This window comes from Mustela lutreola, chromosome 2, assembly GCF_030435805.1.
Source record: "Mustela lutreola isolate mMusLut2 chromosome 2, mMusLut2.pri, whole genome shotgun sequence".
Classification (NCBI taxonomy): domain Eukaryota; kingdom Metazoa; phylum Chordata; class Mammalia; order Carnivora; family Mustelidae; genus Mustela; species Mustela lutreola.
Window position 1 is genome coordinate 115,455,870 of NC_081291.1, and position 23,405 is coordinate 115,479,274.

A 23,405-nucleotide genomic window follows, 5' to 3' on the forward strand; every position below is an offset into this window, starting at 1 on the left:
GACCCACTCCACCCTCCCCATTCCCAGTCTTTCTTTGGGGTGAAGGAGGTTGTTAGCCGAACTGTGTCGCCTTAGAAAATCTGGAAGACGCCCCAGGGCTACCAATGAACTCTGCCCTCCGGGGACAGCGGGACCGCAAGAGAAGCACGCCTCTCCCGCCCCCGACAGAGGGGGACAGCCGCAGGCCCTTCCCCGCCCACGTTCGCTGAGCACGCCGGGTCCCGCGTCCCGGCGGCTCCTCCGCGTCGGTCACGTTCAGAGTTCCCTGGTCCCGCGGCCTCCAGTCGGGGGGATGCGCGAGAACAGCTGGAACTTTGTTTATCCCTCCTAAGTCCTTCTCGCTCCAGTCTAGGTGTCCCTAAAGCCCGTCTCACCCGTGCACAGAACACGGCGCTCGCGCCCGTGGCTCCGCGCCCCGGGAGCGCGCGCCACGGGCCGGAAGTGACGCGCTCGGTGCCCGCGTCTTCCCGCCCTGCCCTTCGCCCGCTTCTCGGTGGCGGGAACCAGGGAGACCGTGCTCACTGCAGCGAATGTAAGTGTCACCCGGTGTGGCGGCTCGGGGCTTCCTAGGCCTGAGAGTCTCACCCTTGGGAACGGAGCTAAGACTTGGCGACCACCCCCACCTTTCTCTGTCCCTGAAGCTCTGCGAACGAGCCGGCGGCGTCCAGTCTCGGGAGACGAGAGGCTGAAAGGCCCAGGCAGTGCCCGGGAGGCCGGGGAGCTGGGCATAACGGGTGATCAGCCGGAGGACTTGTGAGGGTAGCCTTCGCTCTCCTCAGCTCCTGCGCCCTCCATGCCCCTGCGGTGTCTCCCCACTCCGCACTCGTTCGCGAAAATGGTAGCTCCGTGCAGCATCCTTCAGAGCCCTGTTTTGGGCGGTAGCACTCTTCAAGTAATCACTGCATCCTGTGGCAGGGATGAGGGATCCAACAACGTTAAAAAGCTTGGCTGTTTACAACTGTTAGCCATTCATTTATTGAGTATCCAAATCCAAGCACGAAAGTGTGTGTGCCCAGGGGTATGCTGCTTCTGTGTGTGTGTGTGTGTGTGTGTGTGTATTTTAAATAAAGTGGAGTCTAATTGACATACAAATAAGCTTCAGGTGTACAACAGTTATTAGACGCTTGCGAAATTATTTCGTGTATACCCTATGCTGTACATTATATACTGTGACTTATTTATTTAGAACTGGAAGTTTGTACTTCTTAACTCCCTTCCTCCTTTTTGCCCCGTCTCTTCTGACAGGCACCAGTTTGTTCTATGTATCTAGGAGTCTGGGTTTTTGTCTGCTTTGTTTTTTAGGTTACACGTGTAAGTGAAATCATGCAGTGTTTGTCTTTCTGACTTGTCTATTTCATTAGTATAATACCTGCAAGGTCCATGCATGTTGCCACAAATGGCAAGAGTTCTTTTTCTTTTTCTTTTCTTTTCTTTTTTTTTTTTTTTTTTACGGCTTTACATGTATCACATCGTTATCCATTCATCCATTGATGAACACTTAGATGGTTTCCATAACTTGCCTTTTGTAGTGTTGCATTGAACATAGGGGTGCATATGTCTTTTTGAATTAATGATTTTAGGTTTGGTTTTGTTCTTTTTTCTGAATAGATAGCCAGTAGTGGAACTGCTGGATCATATGGTAACTCTTTTTAGTATTTTGAGGAAACTCCATATTGAGGAAATTGTTGATCATAGTGCCTGCACCTTTTTACATTCCAACCAGCAGTGCATGACGGCTTTCACAATTCTTTTATTTAGCTTTTATTTATTGATTTAATCTTTTATTAGATGCCTTACTGAGTGGGCCTTTACCTCCTTTTATAGCGCGGGAAGTTGAGTCTTATAAATGGTAATTCAGTCACCAGATGATATGTAACATCTATTGTGTACCAGTTCCTGCTCTTGCCACTGGGGAAAGGCAGTGAAAAAAGTAGAATTGCCATAGATGCTGGGGATTTTCAGGCAAGCTAATGATACTTTTCTGTCCCTAAAACAGCCTTCTGCTGCCTGGAAGAAAGTTTACATGAGTGTTTTTTTGTTTTTGTTTTTAGATTTTTTTTTTTTTTTTTTAATTTATTTGGTCGAGAGGGAGACAGCTAGAGAAGGAACACAAGCAGTGGGAGTGGGACAGGCAGAAGCAGGCTACTCTGAGCAGGGAGCCAGATGCAGGGCTTAGATCCTGGAACCCTGGGATCATGTCCTGAGCTAAGGCAGATGCTTAAGGACTGAGCCACCCAGACGGCCCTGCTTGAGTGTTAATAGTATTATCTTTTGGGTGAGATTTTGTATGCCTTTTTTAAAACAACTCATACTTTTTCTCTTTGTTTTGAATTCTTCTGATGAGCATGTTACTAACAAAAGAGCTGTTTTCATTTTAACAGAACAATCCCCAGCCCAACCCTCCCCCCCGAACAGGTTCTGAAGGTAGTCATTGGCTCTATTAGTAAAACAGGCCCTTGAGTGGAGCTCTTGGTCCAGAAAAAGAAATGGAAGTTCTCATCTGTGGTCTCAGCACTCCTCATTGCTTAGTCCATTCCAGGGTCTGAGCTAGAGCTAGGTCCATGACTGGAATGGAAGAGACTGTAGAAGCCCACGAACAGTTTGGTCACTAATGACATCATATTTGTCAAAAAGTGTAGAACTCTTAAAAAATTTTCAGTCATAAGATTTATCTTTGATCTGTAGCTCTCACAATAAATAGATTCTAAGTTCCTTAAGCACTTTGGCCTCTTTAATTGTCCATTTAGCTCTCAGTACAAAACATTTAGAGGATGCTAGGTCATGAGGTGATGACCTTTATTTGGTAAGTAATTGTTGGAATATTTTGCACAAGGTTAAATGTGCTAGATGTGCTTTCTTGCTATACTTTCTCGTAATAATTTCAAAAGAACTTTTCCTTTTCTGTCTTGATTCTGGTCAGGGTGAAGTAATCATGCAGGCTTTTCTAAAAGGCACATCTGTTAGTACTAAACCACCACTGAAGGATCGAGGAGTAGCTACCACAGCTGGAAGCAGTGGAGAGAACAAGAAAACCAAACCTGTCCCATGGGTGGAAAAATAGTAAGAATGCTTGTATTTTTCTTGACATAGTTAGTAAATTACTTCTCTAACCAGTTTTAGTCACTTTTTTTGTTGCTGTTACTTAAGAGGAGGATGATTTACTTTGTTTAGATATCCTTGGAAATCACCCGAAAATGTTAAGTCCTAAAACCTTGTAACTAAAAGTACCATCAAATGATCTAGCTTAATTATTTTAAGATTTTATTTATTTATTTCACAGACAGAGATCACAAGTAGGCAGAGAGGCAGGCAGAGAGAGAGGAGGAAGCAGGCTCCCTGCTGAGCAGAGAGCCGGATGCAGGGCTCGATCCCAGGACCCTGGGATCATAACCTGAGCTGAAGGCAGAGGATTTAACCCACTGAGACACCCAGGCGCCCCTAAGCTGAATTCTCTTTTTTTTTTTTTTTTAAAGATTTTATTTATTTATTTGACAGAGAGAGATCACAAGCAGGCAGAGAGAGAGAGAGAGGGGAGGAAGCAGGCCCCCTGCTGAGCAGAGAGCCCGATGCGGTACTCGATACCAGGACCCTGAGATCATGACCTGAGCCGAAGGCAGCGGCTTAACCCACTGAGCCACCCAGGCGCCCCAATTATTTTAAAGATTAACAAAGGTCTTTCCTATAACTCAGGTCTATGGCTTTACGGATTAAGATATAGCAAGAGAAAACAGAATTTAGAATTGGCCATAAGCTCTTGGTCAGGAGTTCAACATAAATCCAAATAATCTGTTACCTCTTTCCTTACAGATAAGTGGAAGTTGATGAGTTTTGTTTATACATTTCTGGCAAAAACACTTGAAGTGGCTAATTAAATTTCAGTCTGCTAAGTGATAATATGACAAGTAGTTGTAACCCCTGGTGTTGCCTCAATTATCAGAAGTTTGTGGCTTACGTACAGGTCAAATAAGACCCTCATGTGTTTTGTTTGGCACAAAAAATGATTTTTAAAATATGAAATTTCACATAAAAATCTAGATTTTTAATTAAAAAAATTATACAAAGGGGAAAAAAGTCTAGATTTTTCAGCTTCTCAAGAGATTAGGCAGAACTAGTGCAGGTTAAACAGTTAAATGGATCTGAGTACTGCTTCTCATTCTGGAAAGGTCGTATGTTCCTCAGTTTACCATAGTTCCTTCTGTTTTCTCTTGCCTTATACTCTGCCTTCTTTTACTCTCATTTTCTCCCTGGCCCCTGCAGGTATTTGAATCTGAAACCCCACTTTATAACTTATGCTGATTTCCCTAGAAAACATTATCTGACCTAAAATTCCTACCTGGCATTGATTTGATTGATTAGAAATGTATAAATCAAAGAAGAGCTTCCGACTAGCTAAGTAAGCACAATACCTAATCTTAGGATTAGGAGTGTAACTTTGTTCCAGCTTCTCTTAAAATCACCAGTTTAATGCTGTAAGATGAAAATTGTATGTTATTATTCTTCATCTTGGTTAAACTTGTTACTTAGTTAGCCCTCAAACAAGTCAGTAGGTAGGCATTTTTTGTGCAGTTAGGTAATGGATGAAATTGGTATCAATCAATTAACTGTATTAACCAAAATAGTTGCCTATCCTGAAGTTATTAAATGGCTCTTCCTTTTCAGCTTAAGTGCAGGATCTTGTCAAAATACAGTACTTTCTAGGCAAGTGTTCACTTTAAATTTTTCACCAGTTGACATCTGTGGTGCAATAAAATCTTTTTGCTTAATTTTTGTAAGTATTATAGATGCAAATTGCATTTATAAAGGGAAAAATGACTTCACTACTTCAGTATTACCTTAAGGTAAATATAAATGGTGTTTCCACCTGCTTCCAGTTATGAAAGTTTCTTAATTTATTACCAATATATGAGAATTATCTTGATGTTTTGGTAAAAGGAACACTTAAAACATTTCTGTGGCTACTATAATATGCTAAATAATCTCTGGGCTTTTTTCCAGTCGCCCAAAATGTGTGGATGAAGTTGCTTTCCAGGAAGAAGTGGTTGCAGTGCTGAAAAAGTCTTTAGAAGGAGCTGATGTGAGTAGCAGATGATGTTTCATGTCATTGGGAGATTTAAGTTTTAATTTACTCATTCTTTTCCTTCCTTTGATAATCAAATGCCTGCCTCCCCCTTAAATACTAGCTGTATATACAGTAGGCCTTTGATAACTATTTGTACAGCAATAATGAGTTCAATAATTATTTACTGAAGAATTATTTACTTAGGTCATTGTTATGTAGTACTTAAGTAGAGACCATTGAACAATACATACAGGGTTTCTTTTCTCGTGAACTTTGATTTTTGGCGGGGAGAAGCAGAATACATGTGGAAACCCAATAAATAAGAAAATAATAGATAATAATATGTGTTATAAAGAAGAGTCAGATTCTTTGAAAGTATAATTGCTCACCTAATGTTAAATTTCATTTGAACTACAATACAAAAAAATGAGTATTTAATTCTGCTTATAGCATTGTGTCTTCTACTGTCCAAATGTGGCATAAAACAAACTCTTGAATGACTTGCATTGTAGAAGAGTTAGAGACAAGATAACCCTAACAGAAGAATTAGGAGCTTAAAATTGTATATGATGAATTGCTTTAAGAGCTCAATGAAAGAAGGGGAAAAGTTGCAGATAAAAGTAAGGTGTGGTTTTTGCTTTATTCCCAAGGAAGATTTGCTTCCTTCATTTTAACCTGGCTACTTTGAATTAGAGGTTCTTTGGGCTTTTGCTGCCATTATTCACTTCCTGGAATTACACTATAATAGTACATATTTTGAAAGAAGTTATATTTTTTAAACTATTTAAAATCCTTTTTTGGGGTGCCTGGGCAGCTCAGTCCGTTAAATGGCTGCCTTCAGCTCGGGTCATGATCCTAGGGTTCTGGGATTGAGCCCTGCTTTGGGCTCCCTGCTCAGTGGAGAGCCTGCTTCTCCCTCTCTCTTCCTGCCACTCTGCCTACTTGTGCGCACACGCTCTCTCTCTTTCTCTCTGTCAAATAAATAAATAAAATCTTAAAAAAATATATAAAATCTTTTTTGGGGGCCGCCGGGGTGGCTTGGTCAGTTAGGCAGCTGCCTTCAGCTCAAGTCATGATCCAAGGGTCCTGGGATCGAGCCCCGAATCGGGCTCCCTCCTCAGCAGAGAGCCTGCTTCTCCCTTTCCTTCTGCCTGCCTCTCTGCCTACTTGTGATCTCTCTCTCTGTCAAATAAATAAATAAATCTTTTTTAAAAAATAAGTTAATAAAATCTTTTTCTTCGCCAATTTTTGTTTTGATTTGATCCAAATATCTTTACGTTTTAATTTTATAATATACGATTTAATTGTATAATAATAATTACACAGATTGCAGGACAAGATGTATTTTAATTGGTAGTATTCTGAACCCTTGAGGCAAATGTAGTGGTATTATGACCCTGTTCTTGACTATGCATACCATCTATCTTACAAGGCTGAATTAAGAACTTTCTCTTTTAAAACACTTTTTTAATATTTTATGTTTCTTTTCAGGCCTAGTTTTGTAAAACTTGAAGGTGAACTAATTTTTTAAACTCTACAGAGTACAGAAAAATAATTTATTCTTTCATTTCCTTTAGTGTATGTGCTGCTGAAGTGAGCACTCTTTCATTTACATTAAAAGATTTTAAGGTAGAATTACAATAGATAATTTTAAGAACTAGTATTCACATACAGTTCTTGAGTGTACCATATATATCACTGTTATATAATGTGAGCTTTAATAATTTTACCATGTTTTAAAGAATTTAAGTTATCATATGTGATAGTTATATGGGTGAATTATTACAAATATTGAGGTATGCATGAATCAAAATAATAGTTAAAGACGAAGAAGCCTAGGAATTTTTTTTAATATAATTGGCATACCCAAACTGACTAGCCCAAAGCAACCAGAAGGAAGGAAATAATAAAGATTAGAATGGAAATAAGCGAAATAGAGACTAAGAAGAAACAATAGAAAAGACCAATGAAACCAAGAGCTGCTTCTTTGAGGCTCCTGGGTGGCTCAGTCTGTTAAGCGTCTGCCTTCAGTTCAGATCATGATCCTAGGATCAAGCCCCACATCAGACGCCTGGCTCAGTAGGGAGCCTGCTTCTCCTTCTCCCCACCTCCCTGCTCATCCTCTCTCTCGCTCTCTTTCTCTCTCTCTCTCTCAAATAAAATCTTGAAACCTAGATGGTTCTTTGCAAAGATAAACAAAATTGATAGACCTTTAACCAGATTCATCAAGATAAAGAAAGGACTCAAAATCAGAAATGAAGGAAGAGAAATAGCAAATGACACCACAGAAATACAAAGAATTATAAGAGAATATTATGGAAAAGTATATACCAACAAACTGGACAACCTAGAAGAAATGGATAAATTTCTAGAAACATACTATCTTCCAAAACTGAATCAGAAAGAAATAGAAAATTTGAATAGACTGATTATTAGTAATAAAATTGAATCGATAATCAAAAACTCCGAGCAGCCAAGAGCCAAGGACCAGGCGGCTTCACAGGTGAACTCAACTGAATATTTAAAGAAGAGTTAATACTTATTCTTCTAAAGCTATTCCAAAAAATAGAAGAGGAAGGAAACTTCCAAATTTGTTCCATAAGGCCAACATTACCCCGATACCAAAACCAGTCAAAAAACTTAGGAGGTTCTTTGGTGTTTGTTTTTAAGTAGTGAAACTCGTAGCCTATATCTTAAGCTGTATGCTATGTAGTAGCATAATATAATAGTCTTCAATTAATATATTTATCTGTGCATTGGTTTATTTATTGGGCACATGTTGAGTACTACACAAGATGCTGAGAATACAATTGCGAATAGAACAAATAAGGTTCTTGACCTTAAGCTTATCATCTAGTGAAGTAGACAGGTATTTTGTAACTAAACCAACACTAAATAAAGAACAATAATTGCAAATTAATGTATATAAATACATAATTGCAAGTTTTTAAGTGCAAAAAAGATTGACAAGAGAGTAACAGAGAAGTTCCACTTCAGACTGGGTGGTCAGGGAAGGCTTCTGACTTGTAATGCAGTAGAAGCTGGGGAAGCAGAAAAAAACCAGTCAGACCCTAGCTCCTGGGGGACTGCAAAGTGCTTAGCTGGAGTTCATTGCATTTGGAGCCTGGAAAGGTGAGCAGATCATGGATGTCCATAAGGACAGGTTGTTTTTTGTTTGTCTGGTTTGGTTTTTCTGGGTGGAGTGTGAAACCAGTGAATAGTCTTAAGTAGCAAGCAGGGTGGCATCTAATTTAAGGTGAGGAGTGGATGGGAAGCTCGGGGGTTAGGCAAGAATGGAAGCAAATAAACTGTTGCCTAGTTTCCTTTGTGCAGTGATTGATTTATGTGAAAGGACATACTGAAGAGTACAGTTTTATGACAGAGCTCAGTAGAATTTAGTACATTCATCAGTCCGTACCACAGATTAGTTGCCTGCTTGATAGGAGCCAAGCTAGTGAGATTTGAGGTATAAAAGAAGATAATTAGTGATTTACTCTTACCCTTTCTTCCTGTTTAATTCTCCCTGATATATGTGGGCTTCCCTACAGGGTATATAATCATGGAATAGAGTCCTGCCAGGCACTTAGTAAACTCTTTTTTTTCCCCCCCTACTCTTGGAACATCAGCTCATCCAGAGCCCTGAGAAGTCTGTTTCATTCCTTTTCCCTCTGTATTAGCCAAGCTGAAGTTCTCCTTTGGTCTGTTTCCCCCTTGAAGCAATGGACATCTTTATAAAATAGAAAATCTTGCTCAATCCTGAGCAGAGGGGTGAGATAGGGAACAGATAGAAGCGTGAGATTCCCTTCAGAAAAAAAGGGGTTTTGAGGTGCCTGGCTGGCTTAGTCGATGGAGCTTTGTACTCATGATCTCAGGGTTGTGAGTTCAAGCCCCACGATGGGTGTAGAGATTACTTAAAAATGAAATCTTTAAAAAAGAAGAAAGACAGGTTTCTAATTTGTACTGAAAACTTGACCTAGGTATATTGGGTATAGAACAGTCATAAATATTGCTTCAGCTTAAGATGTTAGACAGACATTTTTGGGGGGAAAGTATAGTATTATGTGAAAAAGCAGGATTCACAACTGCTAATAGTGTGATACTGGTTATATTAAGAAATATTTGTAATCAGATATGTGCCCTATTAGAGGAGTTGTTGCACTGTTCCATAGAGATTTTCAGTCATCACTTTCATCTGTTTGTACCAGAATACAATTTTTAAAAAATAAAACTTAACTTCTGCAGCTCCCTAATCTCTTGTTTTATGGGCCACCTGGAACTGGAAAAACATCCACTATTTTGGCAGCAGCTAGGGAGCTTTTTGGGTAAGTTGAAATCTCTCTTTTTTTAAAAGACTTGACACCAAAAATCTCTGCTTCTTTAACTTCTTTGACTAAACTTCTTTAAAAGTTTGTATTTGGTTTCTCTGTAAGGTGATTATTTCTGTATTTTTTATTAATTCAGTGGGCCCATTTCCAGTTCCTCCCCTCCAGTAAATAAGCTTGCTTACATCTTTTGTAATCTTCATTCTAGACCTTATTAAAATGTTTGAATGTACTACAACATAGGAAGCCTCATGATTTTTTTCATCACTTTAACTTTTTCAGTTTGATTTCGGACCCCAAAGACCTGGTCTTTAGTCATGCCAGTACTTTCATCACTCCCTGAATGGCTGTGTTCACATTTGTATCTTTGTGTGATAGGATCTGCTGTGCCCCATGCTAATGACCCCACATCACTCCTTCTAGAGTTCTTTCTTGCTCTGGCCTTTCCAGGCCCTGCCTCAAGTGGCTAGGCCAGCTCCTTGCCCTCAAGTATCTTGAGTGTTAGCAGAGTATGTAGTGGTTGATGCAGAATTCCAGGTACTCTGTGAGCCACTTTCTTAGATTCTTTTTCCAGGATTGACTGTCTTGCCTTACCAATGTAGAGGAGACTTTCACATATATATGTATGTATGTATGTATGTGTGTGTGTTTGTGTGTGTGTGTGTATTTATATGATATATATCGGCCCAGATATGTATCAGCCCAGGTATTATATCTCTAAAACATGCACCAATAGCAAAGTCTATCTTGATCACTTCTTGGCCTTTTGACTAAGATCAAGTGTACCAAAGACTATCTTGAATTTATCCAGAACTTCGGTATTGGGCATATGGTCAAAGGATACATCTGAAATCCTATATGTGAAAATAATCAGATGCCTCTGAAACCACCAAATATTTGCAGATAATTAGTTCTATTGAAATGTAAACAAAGAAAAAAAGGAAAGTGCTGTGAACCTAATACTTTATTTTTTTGAGAGCAATTTTTATTTTTGAGGGAAATTATAAAAGAGCTTTTTTGATTATTCCACAACTCAGAAACAACCTGAATCCGTTTTAGTAATGTAGTCATAATAAAACCCAAGTAGTTTGTTAATAGTGCTTTGAGAGAAGGTCGGTCCAAATTAGATAATTATTAAAATACTCTTTTAAAAATAATGTTTGTCCTTATAGAACTAAATTGTGAATTCCACATTTCATAGTATATGTGGTTTTTAAAATGGAGAATATATGCACAGAGCTTTATGATTGTGCCCATAAAAAAAATGCTTAGGAGGATAGCATGGTGTTTAGGAAAACTAAAGACAAAACTAAGTCCCAACTCTTGTTTTTTTAACTAAAAAATAAATCTGTGTATAATAAAGTAGAGGGAAGTTTTAAAAATGAAGACTTGAGAAGGTATGCCAGTTATTTTAATTTTGATTTCTCAGATAGCCTAATGGTGAGCTACTTTTAATAATTGTTTTTTAAAAACTCACTTAAAAAAAACCTGTTTATGTTTTAATCCAGTAATAGTCCTTATAGCAAGCTACCTAATGGAAACAATTGAAAATAAGCTCTATTACAGCATTATTTAAAATTGTACCATATTTAAAACTATTTAAAATATCTAACAATAGAGTGTTAAATTAAGAAAATGATGGTACAGTCATAGGATAGAATGTGATATTGTTACTAAAATGGTAACTGCAGTGGGTCTGATAATGTGGCAAAATGTTCATGATATAATCTGAAGTGGAAAATTGATTTAAAGTTTTATGAATTCGTGATACCATCTACCTGTTTTTTAAACTTAATGGAAAAAAACCCTGCATGTCTCTACAAAATAAAAAATACAAGTGATTGCATGCTTTCTGTCTAGTGTTTACTAGGTAGTTTTAAATTACTACAGAATGCAATTGTTAAAATGTGGTTCAAATCTCAGTTATTCATTTGCTCTATTATTTTTCATATTTGTTTCATTTTGACATAGGCCTGAACTTTTTCGATTAAGAGTTCTTGAGTTAAATGCATCTGATGAACGTGGAATACAAGTAGTTAGAGAAAAAGTGAAGAATTTTGCTCAATTAACTGTGTCAGGAAGTCGTTCAGAGTAAGTAAAGCTCACTTTTCCTTCTTCATACCATGTCATTGCATTTGTTTAAAATACATGCTTCTACCAAATGTCCAACTCCTTTTTGTTTTTTTTAAGATTATATTTATTTATTTGACAGAGATCACAAGTAGGTAGAGAAACAGACAGAGAGAGGAGGGAAGCAGGCTCGCCACAGAGCAGAGATCTCGATGTGGGGCTCAATCCCAGGACCCTGGGATCATGACCTGAGCTTAAGGCAGAGGCCTTAACCCACTGAGCCACCCAGGCACCCCTGTCCAACTCCTTTTTTATCTTGGAGCATATGGGTTTTTTATTCTATTTTTTTAGTAATCTGTACAAGCAACATGGGACTCAAACTTACAACCCCAAGATTAAGAATTTCATGCTCTACTGAGCCAGCCAGGCACCCTTTATCTAAATTATTAAAACTCAGAAATGACTTTTCTATTATAATACCTAATTTTAAATTGTTTAGGTGTCAAGGGTTTTGAACTTACGTTTTTGTCTAAGGAGTATTTATTAATCAAATTTGGTAGTTTGGTGGTATGCTGCTAGCAAAAAATCCTGATTTTTGTTAGTGTGTTATTAAAAAAAAGTTCTGTTAGATATCTTAAGCTTCAGTATATACTTCCTAATTAAGGTGACCATGTAAGTTATTGAACTGACTGGGACAATTTTAGATTAAAAGAGGAAGTATTATTAATAATTTAAATAGGACTGCCCTGAGTTAAACAGGGATGTTCAGTTGGCTACTTAAAATCCTTGTGGAACCTGGCTATATTTAAATTCTTATTGGAGCACACTTTAGAATTTGTAGAAGGTAAATGACTGATTTTTCATTATCTACCTTGGATTGACAATGCATATATATCCTGTATTTGATAAGGAACTTCCATCAAGAGTATATAGAACTCATCCATTTTAATAATCAAGAGAAAATACAATTTAAAAGGCAAAGTAATTAAGTAGACATTATACCAAAGAAGATACAGTGGTCCCCCTTTAGCTATGATTTTAGTCAGTTTCCATGGTTTCAGTTGCCTACACTCAGATGAAGGCCAGAGCAAATGATTCACCTTCTGACATAATCATCAGGTCATTAATAGTAGACTAACATCACGGTGCCTATGTCATACCTCACTTTGTCTCATCACAAAGGCATTTTACCATCTCACATCACAAGAAGTGGGGAGTATAGTCCAATAAGATATTCTAAGAGACCACAGTTGTATAACTTTTATTATACTATATTGTTAAAATTGTTCTTTCATTATTACTGTTGTTAATCTCTTACTGTGCCTGATTTATAAACTGAACTTTTTCATAGGTATGTGTGTATAAGGAAAACATGGCATATATATTTATATACTGTTCGATACCATCCAGGGCTTCAGGCATCTGCTGGGGTCTTGGAACACATTTCCTGTGGAATGTGTTCTATACAAAAGGCTCATAAAGCTCCATTAGCCATGGAGTAATGCATATCAAAACCGTGATGAGATACAACTTTATGCATACTAGGATGGCTCTTAGCAAAAAGAGAACATCCTGGCAAGAATGTCGAGAAATTGGAACCCTTATACTTCGCTGGTTGGAATGTAAAATGGTACAGACATTTTGAAAATAGTTTGGCAGGTCCTCTAAAAGTTAAACATAGCCTAGGTGTATACCCACAAGAAATGAAACCGTAGGTCTACTCAAAACATGTTAAAAAATGTTCATTGCAGTGTTAAGACATAGTAGTCAAAACATGTAAACCACCCAACTATCCATCAAACTATGAATGAATGAATAAAATGTGGTATACCCCTTTGCCATATTATTTAGCAATGAAAAGGAATGAAGTAATGATATACTACCACACAGATGAACCTTGAAAGCATGTGAAAGAAGTGAAAGAAGCCAATCACAAAAGACAACTTATTAATCCATTAATATGCAGAGGCAGATCTGTGGAAACAGAATGTAGAGATCCATGATTGCCTACAGCTGGGAGAATTGGAAGGCGTGATGGGCATGGGGTTTCTTTTTGGGACTGAGAGTGTTCTAAAATTAGATTTTGGTGATGATCTATGAATTATAACTCTTGTTTCTCTGAATCAGTGGGAAGCCATGTCCTCCTTTTAAGATTGTGATTCTGGATGAGGCAGATTCTATGACCTCAGCTGCTCAGGCAGCTTTACGACGTACCATGGAAAAGGAGTCTAAAACCACGAGATTCTGTCTCATCTGTAACTATGTCAGTCGGTATGTATATTGCCCTAAAGATAGATGCTGGGCAGCCTTGTTTTGATAACCTTAATTAGGGAGAGGAAGAAATGGAAATAATGTTTCAAGACTAGTAATTTCTCCTCCATCGAATCTTGATTTGTTGATAAAAATGAGTTCATTGACAAAAATGGGGAAAATCTTCTTTAGACACTGACTTTTTTTTCCTTAATATCTTACAGAATAATTGAACCTCTGACGTCTAGATGTTCTAAATTCCGATTCAAACCACTGTCAGATAAAATTCAACAGCAGCGATTACTAGACATTGCTGATAAAGAACATGTCAAAATTAGCAATGAGGTAATTACTAATTACTACAAATATTGTAATTACAAATTCCTTTGATGAATTCATAATAGGTCCTGAAAGTATCACATGTGATAATTTAATTTCTGATGCCTTCAGGCAAAGTTAAGCTAAAAGGGCAACATTTGGAATGTCTAGGAATTATAGGTTAAGCCTTATTATCAGTATTTCAGAGAGCCAGAACTAGGGGATACTTCATATACATAATGCAAATTCTCCAATAACAAATCTCTGCACAGTGGTGAGATTTTAGTGTCCTAGCTGTTTCCTTAAGGAGTGAATTTGGTGATGAAATTTTGGTACAGAAAGAGGATATGTAGGCCTTACTCATTTTAACAGAATTTTACCATAATTTGAATCGTTTTTGCTTTTTGTATTCCAGAAAATAGGATTAGAAATATGGAACATTTGTCTTTGCAAATTTCTTTTGAAGGCAAGAGATCTCTAGTCTTTCACTGGACTGATGGTGTCTCCGTGAATTCTGCCATCATAGGACTGATTAACATTCCCTTAAAACTGAAAATAATTCTCCCACTAGCTCTAGGCTAAAGCTGTTTTTCCACTTTTATTAAAGTCAAAAAGTCTAACTTGACCATCCATTGTAGGTTAAAAATAAACTTTTCTTTTCAGGGAATAGCTTATCTTGTTAAAGTGTCAGAAGGAGATTTAAGAAAAGCCATTACATTTCTTCAAAGCGCTACCCGATTAACGGGTGGAAAGATCACAGAGAAGGTGATTACAGACATTGCTGGGGTAAGAGCACAAGATACTCTAAAATTTTTGGTTGGGCTTGGGACTCGGAAAATTTTCAACTTAACAAAATGTATTCAGAATGCTGATGTGCATTCAGGCAGCTTTAACAAAATACCATAGGCTGAGTGGCTTATAAACAAGTATCCCAGTTCTGGAGGCTGGGCAGTCCAAGATCAAGATACCTGTATGGAGTATCTGGTGAGGAGTAACTTCTTAGTACATAGACTCCTAGTTCACTCAACTGCGACCTTTAAAGGGCACTAATCCCATTCATGGGGGTTCTGTTCTCCCTATCCAACCAACTTCCCAAAGTTCTCAGTAGGGATTTTTAACATGAATCTTGAGGGCATTTAGTTTATAGCATGTGCCAAGTACTATGCTACAAACTGTAATAAGGAAATAACCTGGAAGCATTGCAACACTTCAGGAATATGACAGTTGAGATTTAATGGATACTCCTGTTCTTACAATTGGACCAAAGATCATATATGAAGGGGCAGTATTCCATATAGAGAAATCGCTTATGTCAGGGTTCAGCTCTACTACTAGTAGGATCCCTACTACTTTTTTTTTCAAGACTTAGTTCCTAAGATATTTTTCATACCATCATGAAATTGATAGCATTAGTTCCCTTTACCTTTTGGGTATTATGGGCTTTCTAAAAGCAATCTCTTAGTGCCATCTTTACTAGGAAAGGGGCACTTCCCTTAATTCCCTTTTTAAGCTAGTAAACAAGAGGTTAGCCATTGCTAAGGAAGTTAGAACTACTTGGGTGCGAACCATCGGCCACAATTTTTAGCTGCTCAACCACTGACTAGATTAGCTAAAGAAAATGCTATATACATCACAGAGACATTAATTTCTTTTTTTTTAAAGACTTTATTTGCCAGAGACAGAGGGAGAGAGAGCGAGCACAGGCAGACAAAGAGGCAGGCAGAGGCAGAGGGAAAAGCAGGTTCCCTGCCGAGCAAGGAGCCCGATGTGGGACTCGATCCCAGGACCCCGGGTTCACGACCTGAGCCGAAGGCAGCTGCTTAACCAACTGAGCCACCCAGGCGTCCCAGAGACATTAATTTCTTAAAACCAAATGCCTCACTATTCCATGATAGTGACTAAAGATGGTCTGAATCAGGATTAAAAGGGTACAGCTACCTGGAGAGCTTATTTCAATAGCTTCCTGGAGCTCAGGACAGGAGCATGAGGCTATTCCCAAGTTTTCATCCTTTGCCTTCTCAAAACTAGGTAATACCAGCGGAGACAATTGATGGAATATTTGCTGCATGTCAGAGTGGCTCATTTGACAAACTAGAAGCTGTGGTAAAAGTAAGTCACTTTACTGGTTAACTTTGAGGAAGGGAAAAAGAGTAAATGAGCATACCAAATTCAACTCTCTTGCAGGACTTAATTGATGAGGGTCATGCAGCAACTCAGCTTGTAAATCAATTTCATGATGTGGTGGTAGAAAATGATAACCTTTCTGATAAACAGAAATCCATTATCACAGAAAAACTTGCCGTAAGTAGAGACTTCTGCACATCTCCGCAAAATGTGTTAAATACAACCCAAAGGGAAATTTTCCTAACTTTTTAAATTTTCTTACAGGAAGTAGACAAATGCTTAGCAGATGGTGCTGATGAACATCTACAATTGATCAGCCTCTGTGCGACAGTGATGCAGCAGTTAACTCAGAATTGCTGAAGTGATCATTTTTATAAGATTTCAGTTTTTTAAGTATGATCTGATAAAAATAAAAATGACCAAAGCACCTTTAAAGTGAATATACAATTTATTTAACATTCAAACTTCATTAAGACATGTGCAATATGGCAATTTTACTGGGGGTTTAACCCTACCTAGGATATGATTGCTTGCTGGGGCTTAGCAACAGGGTCCAGTTCACACTTAAGCACTAATTAAATACTTTATTGAATAAATACAATACCAAACAAAATGCATTCAAATGCTTTCTAAAAAAAAAATCAATTTTAAAGGCCTTCCTATTCAGGCTAATGACAAAACACAATAAAGGCAAATATGCTAGTTTAACATAATTGGCTGATTTTATACAGCACTTATATCTTTTAGTCCACAAGTATATTATTAAATGATAGAGAACATCTAATACAACCATTTCTACAGAACTAGGAAATAAATTTCTAAGAAAGAAAGATTTTACAGACCCCATCTTTTATACCCAACCCCAACAGTCTAACTCTAAAGAGGATAAAGCCAATGCCTCTCCTCACAAGAGCTCACGACTAACGTCGCTTTGCTATCAAAATCTGTATTTCTGATCCGTTATGAGCATTGAGACAAGATTCAAATATTCCCAAAGAAAGAAGCACAATGCACGTTGTGATCGCCTATTCAGCAACAGCGAGCACTGCATTCAAAACTATCTCATCCCAGGAATTAAATAAGGTCAGCCACATTCATTGGCATTTCCTCCACTGTAGTATTGTAGAAAGTCTCAATGTCACGAAGAATCCTCTTGTCTTCTTCAGTAACAAAGTTTATAGCCACACCTTTCCTCCCAAATCGACCCCCTCTGCCAATTCTGTGTGAGAAAAAGAAATCAGAGCAGTTAGAATGTTACTTCTCACATATGGATGAACTATTGAACATGATGATCCACTTGTTAACCATCAGCTGCGGTTTACTTAGTAAGGGTTATAGTTCGTGCTTCTAATTGGAGCGCACTAGCTGCTAATCAATATCTAGAGAAAAAAATCTTCCTTTGCAGTTAGTGCCAAAAGGATTCAAGGCTTGTCTGGCTGCAAAATGAGATTTTTATCAGGTGTCTTGAGCATTACTTTTAAAGCAGATGACAGTATTGTGTTTGGGGTAGTGAAATTAAAGCCCATACCAAAGTGGGCCAGCCAAGAGCAGATGTCAGCCTGGGACAGATGTAAACACCAGGGATAAAACAAAAAGAACAGTTATGTAATCCATTTCGACGCACCTCTGGAACTGTAAACTGTAAATACAAATGCTACAAGGTTAACTATGGTCTAAAACTTACTTTTTCCAGTGGGAAAACAAGTATTTGGTATGGTAACCCAAACTTATCACTGCTTTTTTGCTCAGTTTCACACGTTGTAACTCAAAATTACTCAAAACGTGTTTACCTCCAAAACAGCCTTCTACCTTCCTGATAGAAACCAGACAACACAAACCACCTAACATACATACAAAAAAAATGCCTTGGCTGGAGCAACTTAAAAATATCAAATAATCAGGACAAAAGAAAAACAAATATAAATACCGACTCGCTCTTTATTCAAACAGTGTGCTGTTTCGCTTATGATTCCACGTCCTAAATTACGTCAACGCCGTTTCTGAGCGCCATCTCGTCATCAACTGCTGCTATCGACTCCTGTATTTTTTAAAAAGTCTTTTTTTACATCATATAACAAAGTACAGTTCAATTTACTTAGGGATAAAGCCACTATAACTAAACCAGGGACTGCTCAAATTGCTACCAGACAACACCAAGAAAATCCCAACTACAGAGGAAATCACCAAGAAAGCACATGGACACAAGAACTTCACTAAAAACTCAAAAGTAAGCTAAGACCAACAGATCTAAACAACCTGATCTGTATGTAGTTAAGTCCACAATTTGGGCAACATTTACGAGTGTTTTCCCACTGCAGATGACCAATCTTCCCAAATACCATTTTAGTTCTACCTTACCTAGTTAGTAAGTCTTTTTGCTTCCCTGATACGAAGTTACCTTTCAAACAAATCAGTCCACAGAAAAACCACACACGAATTCATTTTACCAATATAGTAACAGCCAAAATGCCACCTACTCACCTGTGAATATAGTTTTCACGATTGGTAGGTAGATCATAGTTTATAACCAATGACACTTGTTGCACATCAATCCCACGAGCCTGAAACACAATGGTATGGTGTTCAAATTCTAATTTAAACTAAAGAGCTATGTAATGTAGGCCACAAAATAGTAGTGAACTATATATTTAGTGGTATAGCCCACTGTGGAGTGTGGTCTTTTCTTTACTCTCCCAAAGAGCCCAAGCTGGTAAAGGTTATCAAAAAACCTTCCCCCAAAAACAAACTTTTGGTAGGCTGAAAAGAATAGTAAGAGACTTACCAACAAGTCAGTAGTGATCAAAACACGGCTTGACCCTGATCTGAATTCCCTCATGATAACATCTCTTTCCTTCTGGTCCATGTCACCATGCTGCAAATGAACAAACCTTAAATCAAGAATCACCAGCCAAATCAACTATTTTGATTTTTACTGACATGTATGAGACCAAGCGTCCCTGGCTGCTACAGGGGTATAGCAGACAGGTATAGTAAAGAAACAACTTTATTTTGAGCAGGGGGAACGACAACACAGCACTTAACAGCTATATTGTAGTCTAAATCCTGCTTTAATGAAAATACAATTATCACCACCAGAACACCTCTTACCAGAGCAGAAACTGTGAAGTCCCTGGCATGCATTTTCTCAGTGAGCCAGTCCACCTTGCGCCTTGTATTGAGAAAAATAACAGCCTGAGTAATCGTCAGTGTCTCGTACAAGTCACAAAGAGTATCCAACTTCCATTCCTACAATTTTTCAAAGTTAACAGTTATTAAAATCTAGCTTCCAACCCATGTAAATTAGAAATTCATTCTGTTAAGGCCTATCCCAAACATATTGCACCAAATCTTAAGACTAAGGACACTGGACATTAAGAAAGAGGTCCACCCCAGTCTTTACAATCTAGTGCAGTTACTTTTCTTCTTGTGTGTACTCTGCTAGCATTATTACAAAAACTAAGGCAATCCTAGTTTCTGCAATTTTAGCACAGTGCTTATACAAGAAGGTTAAAAAATAAACTACATGTTAATGTTTAGTAATTAGATAAATTACCTCTCTTTCAACATTAATGTAGAACTGTTTGATTCCTTCAAGGGTCAATTCTTCCTTTTTCACCAGAATTCGAATTGGATCTCTCATAAATTTTTTGGTCACTTCCAATACATCAGTTGGCATTGTGGCAGAAAGCAACACAACCTTTAAAAAAGCAAGGATTATATTGTCACACAAAGAGCACAACTTTAAAAATACTCACAGTTTGAGACCCAGTGTTTTTGCCTTGCTATGAAATCAGGTAATTATTATGCACCAACTGCTTTAAGCAGGGGTAGGAAAAATACATCAGGTGTACTGTATGTAACCTTCATTAAACCTAAGCCCCCAACCTACTTATAGGACCAGAGTAAAATTAAAGCTCACCTGAATACTTGTATTTAATTTTTGGAAAATCTCATAGATTTGATCCTTAAACCCTCGGCTCAACATTTCATCTGCTTCATCCAAAACAAACATTTTGATCCATTTTGGAGCTGACAAAGAAAGTGATACATACTATCAGCTCTAGATGCGCAGGGACACTAAGTTTTCAATTTCTAGTAATACAAACAAATTATACTCTCAATGAACAATACTTACAAAGGTATCTTCTGTTTAACATATCAAATACTCTCCCTGGTGTACCAACAACAATGTGTGGTGCTTCAGCCTGCAGTTTTTGCATTTCGTTCCGAACATTGGTTCCACCAATGCAGGCATGACAAGTTGCTCCCATATAGTCGCCAAGGGCCAAAATTACCTTTTGGATCTAAAAGCCAAAACCCTTAATTATTATCCAGGAGAATTACAGGCTGTGACTAAACTTCCAAAGCATAATGGCAAATATCTGGTCTGCAAATAGCTTCTATGCATGCATGATATTTAACTGCTTCCAAGCTTAAAATACAGACTGATCTAACTGCTTCATAATAAAATTCCCTTTATCATGTCTCTTCCTTGTGCCTTGTCAGACTTGAGATCCTGTTGCCCCAGATACCAGCTAGGTTAATTGATTTTAGTTAAATCATTTCCTACACTGCTTTTCATTGTGTAGGAAGATAGGTGTAAGTAGTGGAACTCTGCAATTACATCTAAGACAACTTACTGATACTTTAGTTTTTCCCAAAGTACTGGACCTGATGTCCTCTTGACCTTAAAACCTAGTTTTTTATTAGCAAGGTTTTACTTCAAAGCCAATATAGCAGTGAGCTTTGAAAACATAGCATGCAACAGATGCATCACAAACTACTGAGACAGTCAAATGATAACATGTCACTGCAGTTTTCATGTTGCACAACTGCATCCAAACTTAAAAATGGGAACAGATCTAGTCCACCCTGAAAAGCTTTGGTTTCTCAAACCTGTTACACAACCCTGCAAACCATACCTGTACACCCAGTTCCTATTTTTAACTTTCAACAAAAACTCCCTGCATGCATGGACATTTAAAAGGAGGGCTCCTACTGACAGGACCAATTTATACTAAGTTTTAAATTCTTCACAGTTGTGAAACCTGAAACCTATGCAACACGCAAGCAGTTTTTTTGAACTACACTATCAATACCTGTTGAGCCAGTTCTCTGGTGGGGGCCAATACTAGTGCTTGGGTCTCCTTGAACTCAATCTCCAACTGTTGCAGGATGGAAATAGCAAATGTGGCTGTCTTGCCAGTACCTGACTGAGCTTGAGCAATCACATCATACCCTAAAAAAAGTAGGATACATATTTACCGATCCCACATCAAACCGCCACTTCTAGTTCACACCATGTATTCCGTATGGAACATTAATTATGCCCAAATAATCAAGTGATCAGCAATGAGTATTCTCTTCATTTCAGGTCAGTCCCGAAAGATGATTGCCATCATTTCACTTTAAGGAATACAAACAGGTGCTAGTCCCCCAGAAGTTATTTTCCCTTTTATGGTCCAGGTCTATGTAGAACAGTTAATTCATTCTTAACAAGTACTGACTAGTTCTTTTACCTTTAATACAAGGAATAATAGCTCTCTGTTGAATAGCTGAAGGCTTCTCAAAACCATAAGCATAGATGCCCCGAAGAAGAGACTCCTTTAAATTCATATCGTCAAAGTTATCAACAATCTCATTCCAGTTGCTCTGCAAATTACATATAAAAAAGACTGAATAAATGGGATGTACGAGCTCACCTTTCCAACGTTTCAAAATCAACACACATTCTTACCTCGATGACACCATCGGGGTCCATTCCCTCTGGGCCTCCATGTTCTCTGCTGACAAGAATACCGTAGTTAGAGAACATCCCTTTCCCCAGCCATCTTAACTACACACGAGAGGAGAGCCCTATTCTACAGCCGGTCTCATCTGGCCACCCTCCCCTGCACGTGCACACCCCAAGGCAGTAAAGGAAGCTGGCGGCGCAGGACACACTGTTCCCTGCGCGCCCGCCCGGAAGGCCGGCAACAGGGGACGCCCAGGAAAGGCCCCACGGACGCCGGCCCTCCCCCACCCCAGGCCCGAGCGCCAGGCGCTCCCGTCTCAGCGGCAGACCGTCTCGCGAGAGCTCCACGCGCTGAGCTCCGCCCCTTACACTGCGCAAGCCGGGGTGATTGACGCGGGCCGAGGCCTGGCGAGAGCTATGCCAACGGTTCGCGGGGATCCCGTTGCCGGCGCGGTCCCTTCCGCCTTGGGGCCTTGGCGAGCGGGCGTCGCTGACACCCTCCCCCCTTACCCCACCTAAAGTCGAGCACTGAAACTCGCGCCTTCGGCCGCCAATAAAGCTCCGGGCCCCGTTACACTGTCGACTGCGGACTGCGCCACCGCTTTAACTAAACGGGCTCCGTACGGGCAGGGGCAACGGCCAGGATTTCAAAGCGTCTTCGGGAGAAAAACAAAAAAAAAAAAGACACCCTCCAACCACCCCGTTTTCTACCCTAGCCTCCCCGCAATCCAGGCCCTACCCATCATGGAAGCTTCTCGAAGGGCACAGGGGTGCTAAACCCCAAGGAAACACCTATGAACCCAGCGCTCCCTGCCTCCACGCCGTCCACTACCATCTCCGCTGCTGTCAGATGACCTCCACCACAAATAAGCACCGCCGAGAAGGCGCCATACCTGTTATAATCCGCGGAGCCACCAGACATGATCCGAAGAACCACTCAGCGCCCGACTGGAAAGACAGCGGTACCGCGCCACCCGTTTTTTATAGGCTCGCGGCCGGAACCCGTTTTCCGCGGAGGAATTTTCTCGTCGCTCTTCGGCCATCCACCAAATTGTGATCCTGGGGTCCTTACCTCAGAAAATATCCTAAACGAGTCGGTGGGAAAATCCAAATTTGGTGATTTCTTGATCTTACAGGGCCTCTGGAAATCCCAGGGTCTAGTGGGGAAGGTTGGGACTCTTTGCCTTGCGGCGGAAGAATATTGCAGCAAGTGGTGGCCAAACCGCGCTCCCCGCCCGCCCCGCTCCTACGGGGTTTCCGCGTCCCTGAAGCAGAGGCGGCCGGGGGAACCGAGCGGGTCCGGGAGGCGGAAGCCTGGGGCGGCTGCGTGCTGGGCGGCCGGCGTTTCCCTGCGAGCCCGTGGGGCCGAGCTTGCCGTCCGCCTCCGGCTCAGCCGCGGCGGAGACCCGGCCGCGCTCTGCACTGGGGAGAAGAAATAGGGTTGTTCCGCCGGCTCCCACCGCTGTTTAATTCGACGGTAAAGGGCTGCTTGCCCTTTAGCTGAGCGTTTAACATCTCTTCTCATCCT

At 39.6% G+C, this 23,405-nt stretch overlaps 2 protein-coding genes and 4 non-coding genes across 9 annotated transcripts; 1 reads left to right on the top strand and 5 right to left on the bottom strand.

The window, feature by feature from the left end:
* Positions 1–408: 408 nt before the first annotated feature.
* RFC4 (replication factor C subunit 4) lies at positions 409–16,578 on the top strand. The gene is made up of 11 exons (XM_059163190.1): positions 409–532; positions 2,921–3,060; positions 4,996–5,074; positions 9,302–9,381; positions 11,353–11,472; positions 13,579–13,722; positions 13,926–14,046; positions 14,683–14,805; positions 16,048–16,128; positions 16,204–16,320; positions 16,408–16,578. Exons 2-11 carry the CDS (start codon positions 2,933–2,935, stop codon positions 16,501–16,503), a joined length of 1,089 nt encoding a protein of 362 aa, XP_059019173.1. The 5' UTR covers positions 409–532; positions 2,921–2,932; the 3' UTR covers positions 16,504–16,578.
* Positions 16,573–22,923, bottom strand: EIF4A2 (eukaryotic translation initiation factor 4A2). 4 transcript variants are annotated; one of them, XR_009350974.1, is made up of 12 exons: positions 22,771–22,902; positions 21,881–21,929; positions 21,663–21,795; positions 21,243–21,382; positions 20,279–20,447; positions 20,063–20,172; positions 19,697–19,840; positions 19,252–19,389; positions 18,926–19,015; positions 18,625–18,704; positions 18,075–18,181; positions 17,221–17,362 (listed from the first exon to the last, which is right to left on the bottom strand). XR_009350974.1 is itself a non-coding variant. In XM_059163189.1 (11 exons), exons 1-11 carry the CDS (start codon positions 22,797–22,799, stop codon positions 17,218–17,220), a joined length of 1,224 nt encoding a protein of 407 aa, XP_059019172.1. In that variant the 5' UTR covers positions 22,800–22,923; the 3' UTR covers positions 16,573–17,217. The 4 variants fall into 4 exon arrangements, 2 of the variants coding, with proteins under 2 accessions (XP_059019172.1, XP_059019171.1); XR_009350973.1 differs by having other exon boundaries at positions 17,222–17,362; positions 18,071–18,181; XM_059163189.1 differs by lacking the exon at positions 18,075–18,181 and having other exon boundaries at positions 16,573–17,362; positions 21,881–21,926; positions 22,771–22,923.
* Positions 18,758–18,899, bottom strand: LOC131826261 (small nucleolar RNA SNORA4). Its single transcript, XR_009351510.1, has one exon. It is a non-coding gene; the product is annotated as a small nucleolar RNA SNORA4 (small nucleolar RNA).
* Positions 19,081–19,212, bottom strand: LOC131826245 (small nucleolar RNA SNORA63). Its single transcript, XR_009351496.1, has one exon. It is a non-coding gene; the product is annotated as a small nucleolar RNA SNORA63 (small nucleolar RNA).
* Positions 19,476–19,651, bottom strand: LOC131826284 (small nucleolar RNA SNORA81). Its single transcript, XR_009351530.1, has one exon. It is a non-coding gene; the product is annotated as a small nucleolar RNA SNORA81 (small nucleolar RNA).
* On the bottom strand, positions 21,484–21,552 carry LOC131826288 (small nucleolar RNA SNORD2). Its single transcript, XR_009351534.1, has one exon. It is a non-coding gene; the product is annotated as a small nucleolar RNA SNORD2 (small nucleolar RNA).
* Positions 22,924–23,405: the final 482 nt, after the last annotated feature.